This window comes from Crinia signifera, chromosome 19 (assembly GCF_055691185.1).
Source record: "Crinia signifera chromosome 19, ASM5569118v1, whole genome shotgun sequence".
NCBI lineage: Eukaryota > Metazoa > Chordata > Amphibia > Anura > Myobatrachidae > Crinia > Crinia signifera.
In genome coordinates, this window is record NC_139226.1 from 30,304,571 (window position 1) to 30,327,230 (window position 22,660).

Here is a 22,660-nt window from a genome sequence, read left to right on the forward strand (position 1 = left end):
CTGAACATGCGCAGTCCGTCAACATCGCTCACAACTGCGTATTCGCAACGGTGAGGATTAACCAGAATGACCCCCATTGTGCACATATACAGTATTAGAAGCGTCTCAGATCTTCCCACTTGTCAGTCATGCACAATACAATCCAGTTAGTTGGTGCGTTGTTTCCTCAGTTCTCAAAGTACTTAATGCAGGGCTGTAACTAGAGTGATGCCAAGTGTGCTCAGCACACAGCGCCTATGCAATGGGAATAATGTATACTACTGTGCAGTGCAATGGGAATAATGTATACTATTGTGCAGTGCAATTTGAATAATGTACACTAATGTGCGGTGTAACATGAATGAAGGACACTAATGTGTGGTGTAATGTGAATAACATACACTACTATGCAGCGTAATGTGAATAACTGACACTACTGTGCATTGTAATGTGAATAATGGACAGTACTGTGCGGTGTAACATCAATAATGGACACTAATTGCGGTGTAATGTGAATAACAGACACTACTCTGCTGTGTAACGTGAATAATGGATATTGTGCAGTGTAACCTGAATAAAGTAGACGATTGTGCGGTGTAATGTGAATAATGGACACTACTGTGTGGTGTAATGTGAATAATGCTGTGTACACACGGGGGCGATAGGGGCTATAATCTCTGGGAATATGGTCGCAGGCGACCATATTGCCAGTGATTGGAGTGTGCACCAGCGATAAATCGCCAGGTGCGCGCTCCCGTTTTCTGCCCCATTGTAATCGCTGGTCGTAGGAGCTTGCTCCTGCGACCAGCTAATTACCTCTGCAGCTCCACCAGCAGAGGTTCCTTTTCATCAGTGACCATCTCTGGTCGCTATTGCAAAGGAGACACTGGGCAATATATTGCTCAGGAATATATTGCTAGCAATATATTCCTGGGCAATATATCTCCCCCCGTGTGTACGGGGCTTAATGGACACTACTGTGCGGTGTAATGTGAATAACGGACACTACTGTGCGGTGTAATGTGAATAACGGACACTACTGTGCGGTGTAATGTGAATAACGGACACTACTGTGCGGTGTAGCATCAATAATGGACACTACTGTGAGGTTTAATGTGAAAATGTGAATTGGTGCTATACTGTAGCCACATCCCTTCCTCACAAAGCAACACCACTTTGACATGCACTATCTCAGGCTTAATGAAGGGACTTGTGCCCACTCACACGCACAGCCACCACATGACGGTGTACACTTTTTCATCACACCGGACAAAATGGGGTGGGATGGCGCAGATCACGTCATTAAGCTTGATTGCTCCCTGCACTTATATGGATTGGCTTAAGGGAGATTTCCAGCCTTCAGATTGGGGTTGTCCTATTCCTCCTTTGCCAAATTTTCATATATTGTGAATGTTCAAATATCCTCTGTACAGCGCTGCGGAACATGTATGCGCTATATAAGAAACTGTTAATAAATAAATATACTGTACATAGGACCTTATTCAAGTCCGTGCGGCCGGCCACGTGCGTTTCAGGTTTGCACATGTGCATGCATTAGATGCGTGCACCCATGGCGAACAAACCATCTTTGCGGCTGGAGGGCATGGTGCCCATTACCATATAAAAGCACCCAGTGTTTCATGGGCATTCCCATGAGAACGATGGGCGTTCTCTTGGTAATGGGCAGATAACGCAGGGGCAGGGGGGCGGGCAGCTGACATCACCGGATGCCACCTGCCCACCCACTTCCTTCTGAACGTGGACGCATATGTAAGGTTGCTCAGCAACCTTACATACGCGTGCACATTCCACATCATTCGATGGTCGCCGACCATCAAATGATGTGGGTGTTACCCCGGAGGCTGCAAATGGATGATTATGTAATGGTGGGCCGGCGTACCACCATTCGCAAGGTCGGGGGTTAGGTTGACTCGTAAGGATGCAAATTTGCATCTGAGCGAATAAACCAGAACTACCCCCATATAGCGCCGTGATGGCTATTAGACGTGTGATCTACTGATATAGGGGGCATATATCATTAGGGCTCTAGTACACGCACCCTTAGGTTCTAAAAGTTTATACCACGTCAGAACCTCTCACAAAATAACACTTTCTACCTATATATGTATTCTCCTAGGGCAGTGGTTCCCAAACTGTGCGCCTAGGCTCCCAGGGGTGCCACGGAGCACTTGCCCTGGGTTGAGGGTTCAGGACAAATTCAAATTATATACATGGTCAATGTAATAAGGAAAATCAGGGCTTGTGGCTTCCAATTATAAAATATGTGGATAAACCGAAGTGAACCAAGTTCCTCACCACATAACTGGACCTAAGGACAACATTTAATCACAACTTAATTAATGTAACATTTTTTTCTGAAGTTCTTCGTATGTAACTTTTGGCCTAGGGGTGCCATGAAAAAAATTCTGATACTCTAGGGTGCCGTGATTCAAAAAAGTTTGGAAACCATTGTCCTAGGGATTTCTTTATGCAAGCCATCTCAATTGCAGATCCACCACACGCTCCGGTGCCTACATCCAGGCCTTTGCATTGTTGCCGTGTAAACACTGGTAATAACTAGGGGAGTGGTGGTGTGGGCTCAGCCTGCCGGCTGTACACCAAAAAAGACTGCAAACATCTATAGAATCCATGTTCACAAGATCACAGAAGACGGAGGCCTGTTTGTGTAAAGGGTGAAACCGCAGATCGGGAGAGGCGCGACCTGTCACACCGCCTGACTAAACTGTTTTACTATGAACTTAAACGGTTGCACTCACCGCAGCTGCTTGTAATCTCTGGTGTGGGTTCTGGATAACCCTCCGTATTCTGTATTCCTTTGCATTCATCTATATCAGTGGTTCTTAACCTCATTCCACACACAGTTCACCTTTTCTAGGTCACCCAGCATGTGCACAGGTGCACTCATTACTCTTGCCGTATTACACATTCGCTCGCCCCACAGAGGAGAAATCGTTTGATGGTCGCAGCATATAAGTAGCCCAGGACTTTTCTGCTGTTTTCAACCAATGGCGACACTCGCTGATTTTAGGACTGTGTGATTTAAGTCCGATTAGCAATAGAATCCCTGACCGTCTAAATCTATTTACAGGCTGCTTCGGAATGGAAGCACTGCATAGATTAGTACCACCTACGATGTTCTGTAGCCCCAGAGAGCTGTAGACTGTGCCAGTCTACTAGGGTCCTGGGTGATGTGCTGCCAGCAAAAGGAGAGGGGACCTAAATTTAGACTAACCCCCCCCCCCCGCCCCACCATATTGGTATGCACCAGCACACCCCTCTACTGTAGCGCTTTCCAACCGTTATCTGTATGGTAGCACAATCCTCCCCTCAACCACTGGGGTAATTATAATGTACTATATTTATTAATCGTCCCCTCTCCTATAACATTACCCCAGCCAGGGATCGATTAAGGAGGCAAACCACCCCCTGGGCACAACATTATTTGTTGCACTCCATCACATCACTGACTCCTTCGCCCCCTTTATAACAAGGCTGGACTGCAGGGCCTCCAGACCGCCAAAGCACCCTCAACCTCCCCCCCCCCCCCCCCCCACCTCCCAGCAATCTGCAGCCCATTGCCCGAACCTCATGTGGCAATTGCAAAATATACAAATGCATAGACCCTCAGACCCGGGTAATTGCCAGGTTGCAGAGGGAAAGACCCTGGTTGAGGCGCATTGTGAAAGCACCAAAGATTGTAACCCAAGTCGAGCAACCCGGCAATTCGACCCAGGTTATAAGAAGGGTTAAACTCGGGTCCCCATCTATATAATGTGTGATCTGGGGTTAATGTATCTTGATCGGACATGGGATCTCCATCTAAAGGGGTAATACAAACAAAAATCTCCTGTCCTTATCAGGAAAGAGGCCTAGCAGAGCTCTCTTGCAGTGTAACCTGGGCCTTATCCTGGTTCACTCTCAGAGGCAAATTCCTACTCAAATGGACAAAAACCATGTGCACTGGAGGGGGGCAGATGTAACGTGCATAGAGAATTAGTTAGATTTGGGTGAGTTATTTTGTTTCTGTGCAGGGTAAATACTGGCTGCTTTATTTTTACACTGCAATATAGATCTCACTTTGAAGAAAAACCCCACCCAAATCTAATTCTCTCTGCACATGTTACATCTGCCCCCCCCCCCCCCCCCCTGCAGTGCAGCATGGTTTTGACTTGAGAAGGAATTTGCCTCTGAGAGTGAACCAGAATAAGGCCCGATATACTTATTCTTTATTTAACATATTGACATAAAGAAAATCTTTCAAGCGCAAAGGAAGTCCTTAATCTGTAATAAATACTCATGATAAGATAGTGTGTGCGTGCCTTGTGCATTATCCTTATGCATATATTGTTAACTATTGTAAGCAGTTTATTATGCTTATATAATGAATGCGTAAGGATAATGAACAGGGTGCGTGCACTCTATCTAAAAAGAGAAACCAGATTTAAGGTGTTGTGAGTGACAGAGTAGTGGAGAGGCTGGGGGAGCCAATGGTTGGATGAGCTGCATCGGGAGCCAATGGTTGGATGCGCTCTGTGTGACTTGAAAGCTCCAAACCAGTTGGCTATTCAAATTTTTTATTAAAAAAAATAATAATAATGTTTGATTGATACATAAACAAAGGGCTTAGTTGGCTGTTCATAAAGAGAAAGACCTGCTTTTTGGCTTGGAATTAGAGTGGTTTGGATATGAAAAGAACACACACATTTTTTGTTGGAGCTGTGAATAGGTAATTAGAGTAGCATAGGGAAGGTGGTTTGGGAATTTGATAAACTTGCCTGAAGAGGTGAGTTTCCAGGGAACTCTTGAAGGTTTGGGGACTCGTTTATCAATCAATATTTGCAGCTAAACCCCCTGAAAACACCCATTTTCGGGGGTTAGCTGCAAATACAGTATTATGTATCATCCAAATGTATCAGGAGGGGCTGCAGCAGGATTCTCCAACCCTATAAATATATTTCATATATGGAACAGGTTTGGAAACCAGTTGAATGTGAGGAACAAATGACAATTCCAAGCTGAGGATGACACCTAGGGAGTGAGCTTGTGGAGCAGGGTTAATTGCTGCATTGTCAACAGAGTTATCGGGAAAGTAACTGACATGTTTTAAGTCTTGAGTTTGAGGACATCCAGTGTGAGAGATCTGGAGAGTATAAGTACATCTGGGTATCATTCACATGGAGATTATACTTCACTAGGTGATTCATCGCGCCCTACGGGCGCTCTTCACACCGTCGTAAGGGGCTGCGCCCCCTTAATTTGTGAACTTTTGTATATGAGAAAGATGGTTAGAATTGTATGAAAGATGGCCTATATTGCAACTTGAGTTATAGGTGAAATGTGTTAAATAGAGAGCATATGATGTGGAAGGGGGTGTGTATTGTTTTGTTTAATTAAAAAGCAGTTACAGAGTAAGATGTACATTGATAGTGTGGAGGGTACAGTGACATTTGTGGGTGTGGGGGGGGGGGCTGTGTGTGCATGTTGTTTAGGTGTGTGTGTGTGCAATAGTATAGTAGGGTGTTTTTGAGTCAGCGGCTCCCCACTGGCGGAGGTCACGACACAGGAAAACAGGAGGCTGGGTAGTGATAGGGGTGTGTGGACATAAGGGGGACTAAAGAGGAGGGTGGGAGATACTGTGCAGCTTCTGCCAGTGGGTGAGGGTCCAGCGTGGCATCACAGGAGTACAGGACGGTGGCCCTGAGTCAGTGTCTCCTCCTACTGGGTGGGAGTTAGGGTGCATGAGAGCAGGAGGCTGGGCTATGAGGCATGATAGGGGCATGTGGCCAAAACAGCGTCAGCGACTCCCCAGTGGTGGAAGTTACTGTTCAGGAGAGCAGGAAGCTGGGTAGTGATAGGGGTGTGTGAGTATACGGGGGACTAAAGAGGGGCTTAGGGGTGCCGTGAATTGTGGGAGGGGCGTGGGGGGTGCCGTGAATCAAGGGAGGGAGGGGGCGCAGGTGTCCGCGAATCGTGGGAGGGGGCGTGAATTGCGGGAGGGGGGGGGTTGCGAATTGCGTGAGGGGGGGTGTGTGCGGGGGGTGAAATGAATTGTGGGGGGGGGTGCGCGGGGGGTCCGTGAATTGCGGGAGGGGGGGGGGCACGGGGCGCGATAAATCACCTAGTTGGTTATATATTCTTGTAGAAGGATGGTAGGATGTTGCTGTCATTCAGAATGCATTTACATAAACAGTAATAGTAGCAGTAAAAGATCTGACTTAAAACACCTACAGTAAAACAGAACAGGTGTTATATATTATACAAAGAATTGGTTGATGATGTGTAGGTTGACGTGCACATAGTTGTCACTGTAAAAAAATTGCTACAAGAAAAAATCAACACAGAAAGATCAACACATGTAAATGTTGACATAAGTGAGGCACTTCATTGGTGTCCATGTCGACACATGAGAATGAATATGAATACATTCAAAAAAGAAAAATAAATCTTCAAAAACTCATGTCAACCTTTTTCATTGTCGACCATAGCCGTGTCAGTGTTTTGCATGTGCCATTTAATCCTGGGGTTGCCGTGAATCGCGAGCGGGGGTGGGGGGGGAGGAGGTGAGGTGTGTCCGCGAATCACGGGAGGAGGGGTCGTGGGTGGATGCCGTGAATTGCGGGAGGGGGGGGTCGCGGGGGGGGGGGGGTGTGGGCGCCGTGAATCGTGGGAGGGGGGGACGCGGGGGGTTGCAGTGAATCGTGGGAGGGTGGGTCGCAGGGGCTGGGGGTTGCCGCAATGACAGGGGGGGGAATCGCAGTAGGGGGGGGTCGCGGGGGTGGGGGGTACCGCGAGGAAGGGGGGGCCTGGGGGGTTGGCACAAATCGTGGGAGGGGGGGGGTCGTGGGGTGCCACGAATCGCAGGAGGGGGTGTGTGACGGGGTGGGGCCGCAAATCGCGGGAGTCGCCGCGAATTGGGGGGGTGTGCTGTGAATCGCGGGAGGGGGGTCGCCGGGGGGTGCCGCGAATCGCCACAAGAAAAAATCAACACAGAAAGGTCAACACATGTAAATGTTGACATAAGTGTGGCACTTCATTGGTGTCCATGTCGACACATGAGAATGAATATGAAAACATTGAAAAAGTGAAAAATATATCTTCAAAAACTCATGTCAACCTTTTTCATTGTCGACCATAGCCATGTCAGTGTTTTGCATCTGCCATTTAATCATGGGGTTACTGTGAATTGGGGGGGGGGGGGGGAGGGACACATTGCTCTGTTTCTGGACTTTCTTCTTAATTTATGGATTACCATCACCTGTGCTTAAACACCTTTCTTATCAATTACCCTGTTTAAAACAGGTGATGACAATCATAAATTAAGATGGAAGTCCACAAATAGAGCATTCTGTCCCTCCTGGAGAGGGTCATGTTGGGAGGTATGGAGGTGTGGGGTGCTCACCTGGTGTGTCTTTGCTGTGTAACATGGAGAGGCAGAGGGTGTCTGGCACTGTGGGCTCACTGGGCTGGTTCTCTGTCGTGTGAGTCAGTCATGTGAGTCAGAGGCTCCACCCAGCGTTACAGCTTCAGACACACTTTGAGTGACAGATGTAGCCAAATATATAAGAGATTACAAAGGCCCACATACAATGGTCCAACTTGTCTGAGGAACAAGTCGGACCTGTTTTTCCTTGAGCTCCCCCAGCAGCTCCATGCGCCAGATGTACTAAGCTTGAAAAGTGATAAAATAGAGAGAGTGATAAATTGCCAGCCAATCAGCTCCTAACTGCCATGTCACAGTCTTTGTTTGAAAAATGACAGTAGCTGATCCAATTCCGATCCACAGGATCCATTTTGATGCGCACGAGAACGCGCATCAGATTGGACCTGATGTCAAATAACTCCAATATAGGCTGATTTCATCTGATATATCGCCCGATGCATCGAAATTGGATGTAATCGCACCAAATTGTATGAGGGTGTTAATGAGTTTACTAGTTTTTCAAGAGTTGTGGTAGATAGAGAAGAACAGTTTACCTAGGACTGTATTTTGTTAAAAGGAGTGTACTAATGCGCCGACTACGGTCTTCCTGGTCTACATGGACTACTCATGCCCTATTCCAAGATGGCCACTGAGCCATCACTACAAAGCATGCACCTGATTAAGAGTTCATTGCTGATGTGCAAATTTGCAATCCGCAATAAGAGCGGACTGTGACACTCCCTGAAAGTGGTTGCATTATGCCTGCGTTTTTGCGGCCATTCGCGCTACCACCGTAAAATCCTGCCTTTCTGTCATTCACTATGCATCTAATAAGTGTCAATGTGTGACTATGGTAATGTACAATGTTGCAAGCACAATGCAGTTTGGAAACCCGCACCGATTACCGATAATCGCTCAACTGCGAAAACATCGGCATATCATTGAACTCTAAATCAATCCCTATATGCATAGATCCTGATATCATTCAAATGTGTTGCACAATAGTTACATGATCCTACAGTGTGCCGGCGAAATTGCCAGGGGGAAAAAATGTGGTCAACGGCTGTCGGCCTGATTCTATCCCAGACTTGCTGGATTGTTTTTTTGGGACAGACCCCAAACAAAAATCTGGGGTTCCGTTAAAATTAGCAAGTCCGTAACTGTTATATGAGGGAAATCATGGTTACATGGGTTGCGCCCTTTAATTATGGAACACCCAGAATTCATTATGATACTAATCAATGTGATGCCAGTCAATGCATTAACTTTCTATTATTGAAAGGTTTCTGCAACCTCTAATGTTTCTATTTCTCTCTCTCTCTCTCTCCAGAGCTGGATTCCCAAACTATTTAAAAAGAAAACATGTACCACCTACATAGAAGACAACACACCGGGAAGGTAAGCTGCTTTTCAAATGATCATTACATACTTGGCTGGGTCTTCAGTACTTGTTCCTGCAAATGTACTGTTTCCCCTGCAGTGGATAAATCAAAGAACATAATTAGGGATCCATTATTCCTAGCGGTACTGCGCCTATTGTAATTGGTTGTAAGGCATTCTAACTGATGTTCCAGCTACCCCATGTGGGAGGGGGCAGCCAATGCCTATCCATATATACAGATGTTCTAAGCCCTGCCCTCTCGCCGTAAAATGCCTTGATTTGCTGATCTACAGGGAGGGGGCAGGGCCAAATTACATGATTCTGATGGATCCTGTCATGTTGGTTCCGCCCTCTCGACAGTGACCCGCGAATCATGGCGGAGCTTTGTGATACAGTGCCCAGTTTCTCTCCGCCGTCTTGAGCTTTCTGGGTGTTCAGAAACCCCCCCTGTAGGCGCTACTGGTGTGGATTTACGTTTGCGTCATTGTGGCCCCATCCCCGCTATTCAATTCCTACATTACCAGTATTGTATAGAGAAATTGTGTCAATGGTCTCCCAGGGACTGCCCATCAATCTAAGACAGCTGAAGGGAGGGGGGAGGTGCTGTGAGCGCCACCTGATTTCTGAAGCCTCCTGGCCAATCATCTAGTATGCTACTATGTTCTAAAGTTTGATGATGTTCAGGAACACTGGCACCAGCAAATACTTGGGATTGGGTTCTTACCCTATATTTACATTAGCACAGTAACCATAGTAAAAACAACTTCTTGTAAAGTTTTATTCAACAGTACTCAACATTATACAGACTATCGCAAAACTTAAGATCCAACTGAACTATGTTCTAGTTTATACAGTGGCAGTTATCAGTACATGTAACGAAACCTAACCTTTATACAGTGATACAATGATTATTGATTTTAAACAGTCAGGGGGTGATGTGTCAAGTCTTGGAGAGAGATAAAGCATCAACCAATTGGCCCTTAACTGTCATTTTACAGCTTGTGCTTGAAAAATGACTCACAGATGCTGATTAACTGGTACTTTGGGTCAAATATACTAAGCTTTGGAGAGTGATAAAGTCAAAAGTGATAAACTTCCGGCCAATCCGGTCCTGTCGTTTTCCAAACACAGCCAGTAATGTGGCAGATACGTTGTTTGCTGGTACTTTGTCTCTGTCCACTTTATCACTCTCTAAGCCTGTACATCTCCCCCTATAGAGAGGAGTAAAGAAAGCGAATAATCCAGGCAAGTGAGCATAAAAACATGTCCTATGTACAAAACCTGGTCTACCATCAGAATTGTGGTGCCCTGTACAGCTATAACAGGCGGGACCCCCACCCCCCTTTCCACGTGCTCCACATAACACACAGAACTCCCATATTTTCAAAGGTAACACTCAGACCTTTTCTTATGTCCCTGAGACAGAGCCAGTCCTAGGTGTAGGCAAACTATGAAAATGCCTAGGGCATGCAAATCGTATAACTGAGCCAGCAGGCTCCTGCATTATGTGTATAAGGTGCACTACTGAATAATGAGTGATACAGCACAGTGTACTGTGAATAAGGAGCAATACAATGTAGGGTACTTCTTTACTTTCACGGCGCCACTAGATAGGACAGATAGGACAGATAGGATAGGATACGATTTGTATGCGATTTGACATAAGATATCGCATAAGATATAGGATAAGATTTACTATCCATTTCATTACCCCACTATCCACTAGGGCGTGGAGTTGATTTTATATAGCGCGGCGAGCGCAGCGAGCCACCGAGCCCGAAGCGTGGCGAGCGGACACGGAATGTATTTTATGGAATTGCATGCAAATGGCATGCGATATTGGGGACTTGCTTTGAAACAACATCCGTGTCCCCTCGCGGGGCTTGCTGCGCTCGCCACGCTTCGGGCTCGGTGGCTCGCTGCGCTCGCCACGCTATATAAAATCAACTCCACGCCCTAGTGGATAGTGGGGTAATGAAATGGATAGTAAATCTTATCCTATATCTTATGCGATATCTTATGTCAAATCGCATACAAATCGTATCCTATCTAGTATCCTATCCTATCTACCTGACGCTACCAAAATTCTCATTCACTCTCTTGTCATTTCCCGCCTTGACTACTGCAACATCCTTCTCTCTGGGCTACCTCTCACCCGCCTCGCACCTCTCCAATCCATTCTTAACGCTGCTGCTAGGCTCATCTTCCTCTCCCGCCGCTCTACCTCCGCCTCCCCCCTCTGTTTATCTCTTCACTGGCTCCCCATTCCTTTCAGAGTTCTCTTTAAACTCCTCACCACCACCTACAAGGCTCTCTCCTCCTCCACAGCTCCCTACCTCTCTTCACTGATCTCTATCCACACTCCCTCCCGTCCTCTTCGCTCCATCGCTGACCGCCGACTGACCTCTCACCTAATCACCTCCTCCCACTCCCGTGTCCAAGATTTCTCTCGCGCTGCCCCCCTGCACTGGAACAACCTCCCGCCACCCATCAGGCTATCTGATTCCCTTACCTCCTTCAAGCGCTCCCTCAAAACCCACTTTTTTCGACTAGCCTATCCCTCCTCCTAACCTCTTTTGATCCTCATATCCTGCCTCCGTTCCCCTCCGTTCCTACTTATCCTATTGTATTTCGTTCGTCCACCCACCTATTTTTAGTATGTTAACTCTTATGAGCAGGGCCCTCCTTCCTCACGTACTCACCCTACCTCATTACCTCACCTGTCCTGTTCTTCCCTTCCTCTACTTCATCTTCAGTCTCCTTGACAATTTTGACACCTACTTCTGAACTGATGCTGATTTTAGTTCGACCAGCTATACCCCTATTTATACTGTATCTTTCAACACACCCTGTACGTTAACTTGTAATTTGTTTTTTTTGTTTGCTATGTACGGCGCTGCGGACACTTTGCGGCGCCTTATAAATAAACGTACTACTACTACTACTATCCTATATCTTATGCGATATCATATGTCAAATCGCATACAAATCGTATCCTATCTAGTATCCTATCTGTCCTATCTAGAGTGGCGCCATGAAAGTCAAGAAGTACCCAATGTAGTGTAATATGAATAAGGAGCAATACACTGTGGTGTAATGTGAATAAGGATCAATACAGTGTGGTGTAATGTGAATAACGAGTAGTACAGTGTAGCATAATATGAATAATAAGGAATGGGTCATGGTCAGAACTAGCGACAGTGCTAGGGGGCACCACCAAAATGTTACCTAGGGCATCAAATTAACTAGGGGCAGCTCTGCCCCGAGACCCAGAAAAGAACAGTATTTTTATTTAAAGTTATGAAATATAGCTGTAGTATAAGACCTTACTAATGGCACCAGTGCGAGACATGATGTTACAATGCACAGCAAACCATTTCCTAAACTTACAATACAAAGAGGATAAAGCAAATACTATTTTTTTTCTGCTGTTTCTACCCTCAGATAATTAAAGCTGAACATTTTACAAGTAATAAAATACATAAATCCTGTGCAGAAAACAGTTTAATTAAGAAGCTGATTTTTTTTTTTTTACTATTTGCCAAATTGCAAGTCTAACGATACTGCCCGCCACTTCTGCAATATATCCCCTTTATTAAATATCAGTTTAAAAATAAAAGATTTATTCATTTTATTCAGAGAAAAAAATCTATATTTTCTTAGCCATGAATTACAACTTTAACTCCCATATCTTCAGTTTGTTCCTGAGTAGTGAAGATTTATCAAAACACTACAGAATGTACTAGATTATTGCTTAGAATTTCAGTGGTTGCTATGAGCAACTAGCATATCTTCCTGTCCTGTTTGATAAATCTCTAGCTATTTTAATGGGTGTTAGGTGTTCCTAATCCCCTCCTTTTTACTGTCAGCATTGTGGTGTCGATACGCAGCTTTCTACCTGTATAGAGGAGTCGCCTCAATGTTTGCGATCGAGCAGCGCCCAAACAGTTCGGCTACGCCCCCGAATAAACAACGTTGTGCTGAAGAGGAGGAGCTCCCAGCCTCTGAGAAGAATAGGACTCCCAAAGCATCCTCAGGAAGTTTCAGGAGGCGGTACACTTGAATTCCCCCCATAGACCTAAGGAGCAGCGCTAGCCATTTATTATATAGGATTAATATGTGTCTGTAATGCATAATAAAATTAAAATGCAAATGTATTTCTTGAATGTTTTTTTTTTTATATTATTTCTTTATGTTGATATACAGAGACGGACAATTTTGTCAGTGCGGGTTGCCAAGACAGAATCACGCCTCTGTGGCCGTAGAGGACAATTTCGGGGCAGCCATTGTGAGTACATGGGATTCCACAGAGCACACGACCGAGGAGCCCACAGACGCCTATGGTGACATTGAGTTTGTGGGCGCTGGGAAGAAGCACAGCCAGGTGAGGATATACCTAACCCAAAACCATAGTCCTATGAGATGTCTAGGATTTCGCCACTAACTCGCAGAAGATCAGTTACCTGCTGCAATGGTTAATCAGCAAATGATTTACCGAACCTTGAAGATAAAGTGGGAAGAGTATCAACCAGAGGCAACTACACTAAACAAATAGCCTAGTAGGTCACCACTACCATAGAGTCCAGTCATAGAGTCCAGTACTGATGCCCCAAGTACCATTAACCACTGTCCACTACCAAGTCCACCCTTGTTTATGTTCACAGGCCAATTGGAAAGACTCCCCCATCCATTTAAAATAGTACAGGATGAACTGAGTCTTTAGTCACCCCCTTATATAGCTGCCCCCTCAATCTAAGACCCCTCAAATGCGGCCAGGGCAGTGGAGAGCCAGGCCGGGTCCAGGTACTTTTCAGGCGGTGTGGCCTAATTGTGGGAGGTGTGGCCATGCACCCATAGAAAAGTACAGCGCAAAATAGAACTTTAAGCACCTCCCTGGCCACACTGCTGCCCAGTACAAAGCAGCATGTGCTGAATTGAGAACAGTTGCTGCAAGGTAACGGTGGGGGAGGACCTGGGCCTGGGTAATTAGTACCATCTCCCCCCGCTCTCTCGGCACCACTAAATGGGGCATGATGGGGTTTCTTTCTGTTCCACGGGTGGCTTCTGTCCTCCCAAAGCTTGCCTTAGGGCACCTGCGTCACGGGCGTCCCGCCCCACTCAATCTCTCCACCTGTCACATTCCCTGGATTTGACTGCAAACAGGATTCCAAAGCGCAGTGTAGTTTCTGTACCCTGATTCCAGCCTTTTTAAATCTGCAAAAAAAAAGGATGATTTAACAGTCTCCTGAATTCCCAAAGTGTTGATTTTGGATCTACTGTTATCTAAAGGTCCTTGAATATGTCAATTCTTAAGGCAGGAGCTGCTTGCAAAGTGATAGAATGTTGCAATTTATCTTGGTTACTCAACATCAACAATACAGACTTAAGACTTGTGTGTAGACAATGGCTTCAGCTATTTAACCTTATCACAGGTAGACAGTACAACAATCACATCATGACCTTGAAATACGGCGTAAAATGGGTTGGTTACGGTTATGCTGCCTGAGGGGTGGACTAGGGTTATGGTGCATACACACTATACAATTATAACGATATCGTTGGAGAAATTATCGCACATATCGTCTAGTGTGTACGCGCCAACTACCCCTTCCTCCATCATCTATGTGTGCCGTAGGGATGGCCATCAACCATGAATAATAATCCTAGATGGCTTATGGTTGATGTAGAATAGTACTGCCATCGATAGCTCAACATAGCCATTGATGGCACAACATAGCCAAATCTGTTTTTTTTTTTTTACTCTCCCCAAAGTGCCACGCCCCCAGGTTCTGATTGGCCCATGGGCTAGTCAGTTAAAGAAAATAAATGACCATCTCATGAGCAAAATGGTCCGTGTGTGACCAACATCCTGCTGTTATATATCATGTTGGACTGTATAGTGCCCATATGGACCGACCATTGAAACTTGTAGCTTGCATATTGACAAAGTTTGATGGCACCCGCTTTATTGCATCTTCGGTCTACTTTGCTACATGCAGTACTGATCAGTCTCTTGGCGTGTTCAGCAGGTTAATGCCGCCCAGCTGAAAGCACGCACCCTGCTGGCCAGATCCCTTCTCTGCACTGCGAGCAAATATGTACTATTGGAACGGTGATGGCCGAATTGAAGGTGGGGGCTGACGTCATGTGATATCATCCACCTGCCCCCAGCAGGAAGGGGCATGTCTGCATCTGCTGGGGTACACCCAGCGTTTCTATGGGCACGCCCACCTGTTTTTGTGGGCACGCCCATGAAACGCAGAGTGCCCACCCCTGTCAATCTAGCTGCGAGCGCACCCCGGCAAATAAAAAATTCACTGAAGGCGCTATGTGTTCATCACACATGCGTATTATCCCCTATGCACATGTGCAGACCCCCCATCTGGGACAGGCACGAATTCGGACCTGTGCGTACATGTCTGAATCGGGCCCCATAATGTATCAATGGTTATACACAACCAAAATCCAGTTTTTAACTTCCATGTGTGCTATGACATCTAAAGGAATGACATTCCGCTGGATTCCACATCAATGAATAGAGCTGGAATGACAGAGGGTAATTGATTTTGCTGTGAGGTTTGGCTGTTGTGGGACTGGAACACCCAAGGTCTGATAGATACAGAACTGCACGCAAGACCAAGCCAACATGGGTGAGATGCAGGAAAGTGTACAAAGCGGTCAAACCTACGTTTTCAGAGGCTTGGCAGTGATCCGCATACGCACCAAGCCCGGATTGTAAGAATTCTCAACCCAAATTCTTAAGTACCACCGCTAAAAATCTGTCCCTTTTATTTTATAAAGGGACAGAGATCTTACAATTAAAGGGCATGGTCACACAATAGTGTACCCCCAATTCAAATCGCGCCAATCATAATCACTTACACCACATGTAGTTCCCCTTATTCATATTACACAACATAGTAATGTGCCCCTTATTCATGTTATGACACACAATAGTGCTCCATATTTATGTTATGCCACACACAAGTGTTGCTTATACACAATGCACTCAGTGCTAGTGCACCTCACTTGACACATGCGCGCATATAAGACTCCAGGTCCTAAACCCTGAAGTCCTATAATTGCAAAGGACGGCTTTGCTAACATTTTCATGCATATGGCGTTAGTAAACACAGATATGTGTGGCGGGATGTATTACAAGCAATAGATCGTGTTTGAAAAATTGCAGAAGCTACTTTACCCCTTTTTGTCAACATTTGTGTTTTTTTTTTTTTTTTTTTTGAGGGACTGTGGGATATTTTACTTCTCCCATCTACTCCGTCAGCTATTTTTAGACGAGCCGGTAATCAGACATTCACTGGGACAGCTCACATGTCGGTCATTCAAAACAGGTTCCAGGCGAGAGACCTCAGCAACAAACAGAGGCTCTTCTGTCCATTTGTGGATTTTGTAAGAGGACAACATGCAAATTCCTCTGTGCTAGGAATACATCTGGCGCCATTTTATGTTTTACCTCAGAAGTCAAAAACATGTCACAGTCCCCTTTAGTGTTGCCGTCAAGTACAAAGGGTTCCGTCACAATCAAATAATATTAGTACAGTATGTAATGATTTGCTTGCTGTGAACATGGGGGTGTGCCAGAAGTCAGAGGGGCCCGGCCTCTTGACTTTTGCTGGCATTACCCTATAGTGACCTATTGGCTTTTTCCTCAGTCTTCCTCCCGGTGCGAAAACCCGGAACTGGAGTATCCGGCGCTTGTTCGCAAAAGGCAGCTCTTATTGGTAGAGCTGTCCTTTGCGATACTAATCACATATGTTAGTACATATGCAATTAGTATGTGGTAAATGGCTGGGATGCACCACCATTGGTTAGTACATCCGCCCTTATTCTTTGCCTACTTTATCTTTTTCCAATGCTTAGTACATTGACCGCTAAGTGTTCTAAGGGTGGAATATGAGTTTGCATATGCAGAGATCAGTCTGATCCCAGCGGTGGGAATCCCGATTACATTACTCTGGGGGGAAGCTCAGCCTCCTCGGAGATGCTGGGCTCCACCCAGAGCCTAGTGTCGGCTCCTCCTCTATAACAGTAGCCGAATGCTGCAGGAAAATGTCACACTGGAGCACCCAGGTCCTATCACCATCCTGGAACTGGCATTTTGGTGTCGCCCCCTCCGAGGGCACAAAAATATTTATTATGCAGTGTGGTCAACATAAATGTCATTTTTAATCATTAAGTTAGCGATAAGGTATGGTGGCTCTTCATAGGTCTGTGTCCTTGACGTATTTTTATATGCTCTGATTCCAGTTTATCCGCTTGTCAAATGAGACGGACCCCTCCATTGTCTACAACCTCATCACCCATCACTGGAAGATTCCACCTCCCAACCTGGTGGTGTCTGTAGTTGGAGGAGATGGCAGATTTAAAATAAAAACCTGGCTGAAGGACATCCTGAGGAAGGGGCTGGTCAAGGCAGCACAGAGCACAGGTCAGAGGCCAGGGATTGGTTGGGGGAATGATGGAGTTTTTACCATTCAGCTCCTACCTGCCATGTCACAGGCTTTGTTTGAAAAGTGTCAGGCAGGAGCTGATTGGCTGGTGGTTTCTCACTCTCCATTTTATCACTTTTTGAAGTTTAGTGCATCTGGCCCAATGTGTGGGAATGTTACACTTTTGTAGTATATTAAGGGCCTGTTTCTGTTTGGTTTGCAACCAGAAACTTCTTTAATGGACAATACCAAGTGCACTGCAGGTGGGGCAGATGTAACAGGTGCAGAGAGAGTTAGATTTATGGGAGTTATTTTTTTTCTGTGCAGAGTAAATACTGGGTGCTTTATTCTTACACTGCAGCATAGATATCAGTTTGAACACACCCCACCCAAATGTAACTCTCTCTGCACATGTCATATCTGCCTCACCTGCAGTGCAGCATGTCCATTAAAGATGGAGTCCTACATTCCCACAAGGGAGCTGTTTATATTAAGGGGGCATTCAATCCCCACATCACTCTTTCCTTGGGAAATAGCGGTGGGCACCTATTCAATGCTGTCTTTCACGACGGCATTGAAGAGGCAGATCGACAGAACGGTCTCGATTTTAAAAGCTGTCGGTCCCGTGTTAGCGATAACGGCAGTGAATTGTCGCGATCGCGGACGAATCTCGACAATCCACGGCCGTTTACGTGGACACTCCCCCTTTTCGCCAATCGGGTGGCAGGATATTGAATACCCCCACCAAGTATCTTAATCCTTATTATTTTTTTCACAGGTGCAAATTCATCCTTTTTGTCATTTTTAGTTTTTATCCAAAAAATGTTACTAATAATTTTTTTTATTATTATTTTCCTTATTCATTGTTATTTCACTTTATCTTCTGAAGCGCTCATCATTATTCACAATACTTGTCTGTACTTCGCGATATTAAGAGCTTGCAGGAGAATTGTCCTCCAAATGGCCATTTTTAAAAATTCTGGCAATATTAATATTATGTGAAAACCGGTCTGAAAACGCTTATTTTCACATTATTTTAATAAAAAATAATGTTGATGTCCATAAATGCTGAATGTCATTTAAGCTAGAACCCAGCTGATGTTCCCAATGTTGCCCGGGTTTGGTTGTGCAATTAGCATTTCTTGAACTTGATGATGCAATTCTCTGGAATCTACAACAGTTTATGAAAACAACGTACAGGTGACCCCTAGCAACCAATCAGGCTCAGAGTTTCCTTTTCTAAACAAATCACAGATAGCTTCTGATTGGTTACTAATGGCAATGCCTACTTCTGTACTCCTTTGCCTGTGGGATTGTTTTTTTTTTTTTTTTTTTAAAGGTGTCTTAATATGGTTTTCTTTCTTTTATTTATTTGTTTAAATTGATGGAGTCCTCCGAACTTGACAGCTTATGATGCGCTGTCATCTCATCTTTTCTTGGCTTGAAACTCCCTCAGGCATATAACCGTCTGAGGGTGGATTGTGAACTTTCTATTGTCTTCTTTCTTGTTTCTGTTCATATCCTGTATTCGCTAAATCGGCTTTGACCTTTTTAGAACATAATTTACATTCAACTGCATTTCCTGTTGATCTTCAATTAAGGGGTCTATGTACTAAGACTTGTGGAGAGAGATAAACCAGCCTCCAACTGTAATTTTCCAAACACAGCGGGTAACATTTATTTATTTATTAACGGTTTCTTATATAGCGCACACATATTCTGCAGCGCTTTACAGAGAATATTTGAACATTCAACAATCTATATTCCCTACCAAATGTACAAGCACACACATTCTAGGGATTTTTGTTGGGAGCCAATTAACCTATCCGTATATTTTTGGATTGTACCCGGAGGAAACCCACGCAAGTACGGGGAGAATATACAAACTCCGCACAGTTAGCGCCATGGTGGGAATTGAACCCGTGACCTCAGTGCTGTGAGGCAGTAATGCTAACCATTACCCCGTCCGTGCTGCCCCATTGCAGTTAGGAGGTGACTGGTGGGTACTTTATCTCTGTCCACATTATTTTCCACCAAGGCTCACTACATTGAATGATGTGGAACGTGCAGGCATACTGTAGCTAAGTGACTCTCAGGTCACTTAGATTGGCGTGCACCCTCGGGAGGAAGTGGGCGGGCAGCTGACATCCAGTGATGTCAGCTGCCAGCCCCCGGCACGGACGTCACGGCCCGATTACCATAGGAACACCCAAGAAACGCTGGACATTCCCATGAACGCGACTATTCGCCCGCCGCACCACCCAGCCGCAGCCCTTGGTCCGTGCACCCAGCGAAGTCTGTTCGCCATGGCCGCACGCACCCAGCATATGCACATGCGCAGAAATTACCCTGCACATACGCCCACAATTGGTCCACCGTGCCAATGTTGTGGTCCGCGCTAACGGACCAGAATAACCCCCCAGGGGCCGATTCAGCCCTTTTTGGTTGGGTCTGAATTTGCCCCTTTTTTCGATTGTGGGGACTGTGCACGTGCAAACCCCCTGCGTGAATGCCTTCAGCGAGTAACACACTTGCCGAGGCGTTTGCACTGTAAGGGGAGGGAAGGGGTCGGGCAGGGGGCTGGAGCAGGTGAACGTGTCCCCATAACTATGCTGGGCGTTCCCCTGCATATGCAGGTGTGGCGATAATTGCTTGAGGTGGGCGGCTGTCATCACATGACATCAGCGCCCTCCCCCTTTTTGCCGATCTGCAGCCGAAATAGAGATAAATAATATAATTTGATGGTCGGCACATACCCTCACATGTTAGAGATGGGATTTGCGCAGCAGGGTGGCGGGCATTCGGCCGAGTGGCGTTTACCTGTTTGCTAGGCTGCGATTACACGCAGCCTAGTGAACAGGCCTGAATCAGGCCCATGGACCATCATTTATTCTTATAGTGGCCACAATGCATCTCTTTACCATGTGTCATTATGAAAAGAATGTTTGTGAAGTGCAGGGACGTCACTATGCACGGTGACATCCGGTGTGCTGTAAGCCTTCCAGCGCGTACCAAAGTTGGGCTTTGACAAAAGGGGGCGTGGCCTCATGGGAAGGAGGTGTGGCCTCATGTAGAACACCCATCATATTCAGCACTTGTGGGGTCCGAGAGATGCTGGGCTGCTCCCAGACACTTCTGTAACTGTACTGCCTGCTCCTACAGTGTGATAGGAGCGGAGTGCTGCTCTGCATGTAGTGTTACTCTGCAGAACCCAGCTTCTGTCACTGAGGAGGAGCCGGGAATTGTTGTCACCTCTTGGTGGGTGACACCTGGGAGCGGCCTGCACCCCCATTGTGATGTCGCTGTTTATGTGCTCATTGTACAGGTACAGGAGGTACTGTATGTTCCATGTGCTGTTGTTTGATTCCATAAGCACACCCCCACACATGGGTGTAGCGCATATAACACCTAGTTCTTCATTCCTCATGTGCTTTGACATTTTAATACAGGTCTTGCATAATTGGCAGCATTTAAAACACAGATGCTTGCTGGCTTGCCGGCATGGCTTAGCACATCCCACACATGCCTACAGAACGTGTAGACACTTGGCAACCCTTATACCAAAACGAGGTCCATCTGCAAGCAAATACAGAAAGGCTGGGAATGGGCACCGGCTTTATTATGTTACATTTTAAGTCGAGAGCTAAGCCATGCAAGTTTCTGCTACAGTCACAGATTTACAAACTCAATATGACATGGGCCACAGTCCCAGTGGTCAATGAAGCGGTTATCTGTCCACCTGAAAGAGAAGCAATCAATTGTGAATGCCGATCTCTGCCAATGCTCAATTGCCCCAGTTGGACATTTTTTTTTTACTTTTGTCCTCTTAAAGAATGTTGTCCTCACCCTCACACACAGCTAGTAGTTGCATAACCTCATCTGCACTGAGATCCTCTGGTTCTGGACACATGTCAAAGTCATTTATCACTTGTTATTGATGTTCCAAGCTGTATGGCCACAGGCTAGGGATGGGCATCGAGCAATGGTGAAAAACATTGACGGTCTCGAAGCTGTTGGTTGATGTTTTTTGTGCCATTTATGGTGAGAGGTAATGGTCAACTGCCATCAATGTTTTTAAAAAATATGCTGCTAGAAAGTGCCTTAATGGAAGAGGCCTGGTGCCTGCAGACTCCACTGATTCCATGGTTATGGACATGGCCAGTGTAAAGCTTCTCGGCACACAGGGCAACTTCAGCCTACTGACAACTGGACCTGGTTATGGATCAGGGCTGGGAAGAAAAGTGACAACTAAGTGGAGTGGAGACCTCCACTATATGGTCAAGCCAATGCTAGGCCAGTCAGCACAAGCCTATGAAAGGTTTTAGGCTTAATAATCTGTAGTGTACCCTCCCCTTTTTTGTTTTAACCAATAAAGAACAGAATTAAATGAAATATAAATTGTATATGAATGACACAAGAACTGGCCGACACGTCCCTCTTGATATCATATTCTACTCCACTACATTCCTAAAGGGCAAATGTTGAATGCAAGATTCTTTATTGACAAAAACAACCATACACAACGCACAACTGGTCTCTGAGGTTCCCCAACATGATTTACCAGTGAAGCCAGGCATTGATAACCTATTGAACAGTTTCACCATCCTAACAGATCATTCGCATTGGCGCTCCTCACAAAGCCACTTCTCAAAATTCAGGGGCTATTTAATTTACCTCCCGAATTAAAGAATTGCATCCCGTCGGAGATTTAGCGGCTGCAAAGGAAAATCCTGGCCTTGGCTCGAAAAGAGGTGGATAGGGAAAGGGCACCCTGCTTATAAATAGCAGCACAGTGTGAGGCCGCTCTCCTAGACCATGGGTCTTCCAAACCCATCCATTTGGGGCTATGCAGCTGTCATTGGACTTTCAGTACTCTTTGCTGTATACGTCCCTGGCTCAACCCACCAAACCTGATTAGTCACTAAGGGGGGAAGGAGGTACAGTGAATTGTAATAAGACCTCCAAAAAGCTTATTTTAGAGATTTATGGGCACACGTATAGATTGGCATATGTGTTGAAAAGGTCTGTAGAAAATATTGGAGATATCTAATGTGGTCTCTCGGCAACGCAAGGCCCATAGACGTCTAGTAGCTCCTCTATATTAGGACTCCGGAGTCACAATTTAAAGGTCACTTTTACACCAGGGCAGCTCGATATCGCATGTGCTGTGCTGGCAGGTAAGTATTCATGCATACCAACATAAAACATATACAGGTGGAGCCATCCTCATCTAGCCGTCTCTGGATAGCCATGGTGAGCCATGGTGAGCCATGGCTGTCCAAGGCCTATTGTTCTCAGCAGCAATACAATACATAGAACAATACAGTAGGGGATTAGTAGAGTAATCCTATTACTCATTTAATCCTATTAAAGGGCTAGATGAGGATGGCTCTATCTGTATATGCAAAT

The 22,660-nt window shown here is 45.7% G+C and overlaps 1 protein-coding gene across 2 annotated transcripts in view; it reads left to right on the top strand.

Moving 5' to 3' along the window:
- Positions 1–22,660, top strand: part of TRPM4 (transient receptor potential cation channel subfamily M member 4) — a 77,541-nt gene that overhangs the window by 16,102 nt on the left and 38,779 nt on the right. For both annotated transcript variants that reach the window (XM_083162272.1, XM_083162273.1), the window contains exons 2-4: positions 8,751–8,818; positions 13,008–13,185; positions 17,070–17,250. In XM_083162272.1, coding sequence (XP_083018398.1) covers positions 8,751–8,818; positions 13,008–13,185; positions 17,070–17,250 — 427 coding nt within the window. The remainder of the gene's footprint in view (positions 1–8,750; positions 8,819–13,007; positions 13,186–17,069; positions 17,251–22,660) is intronic.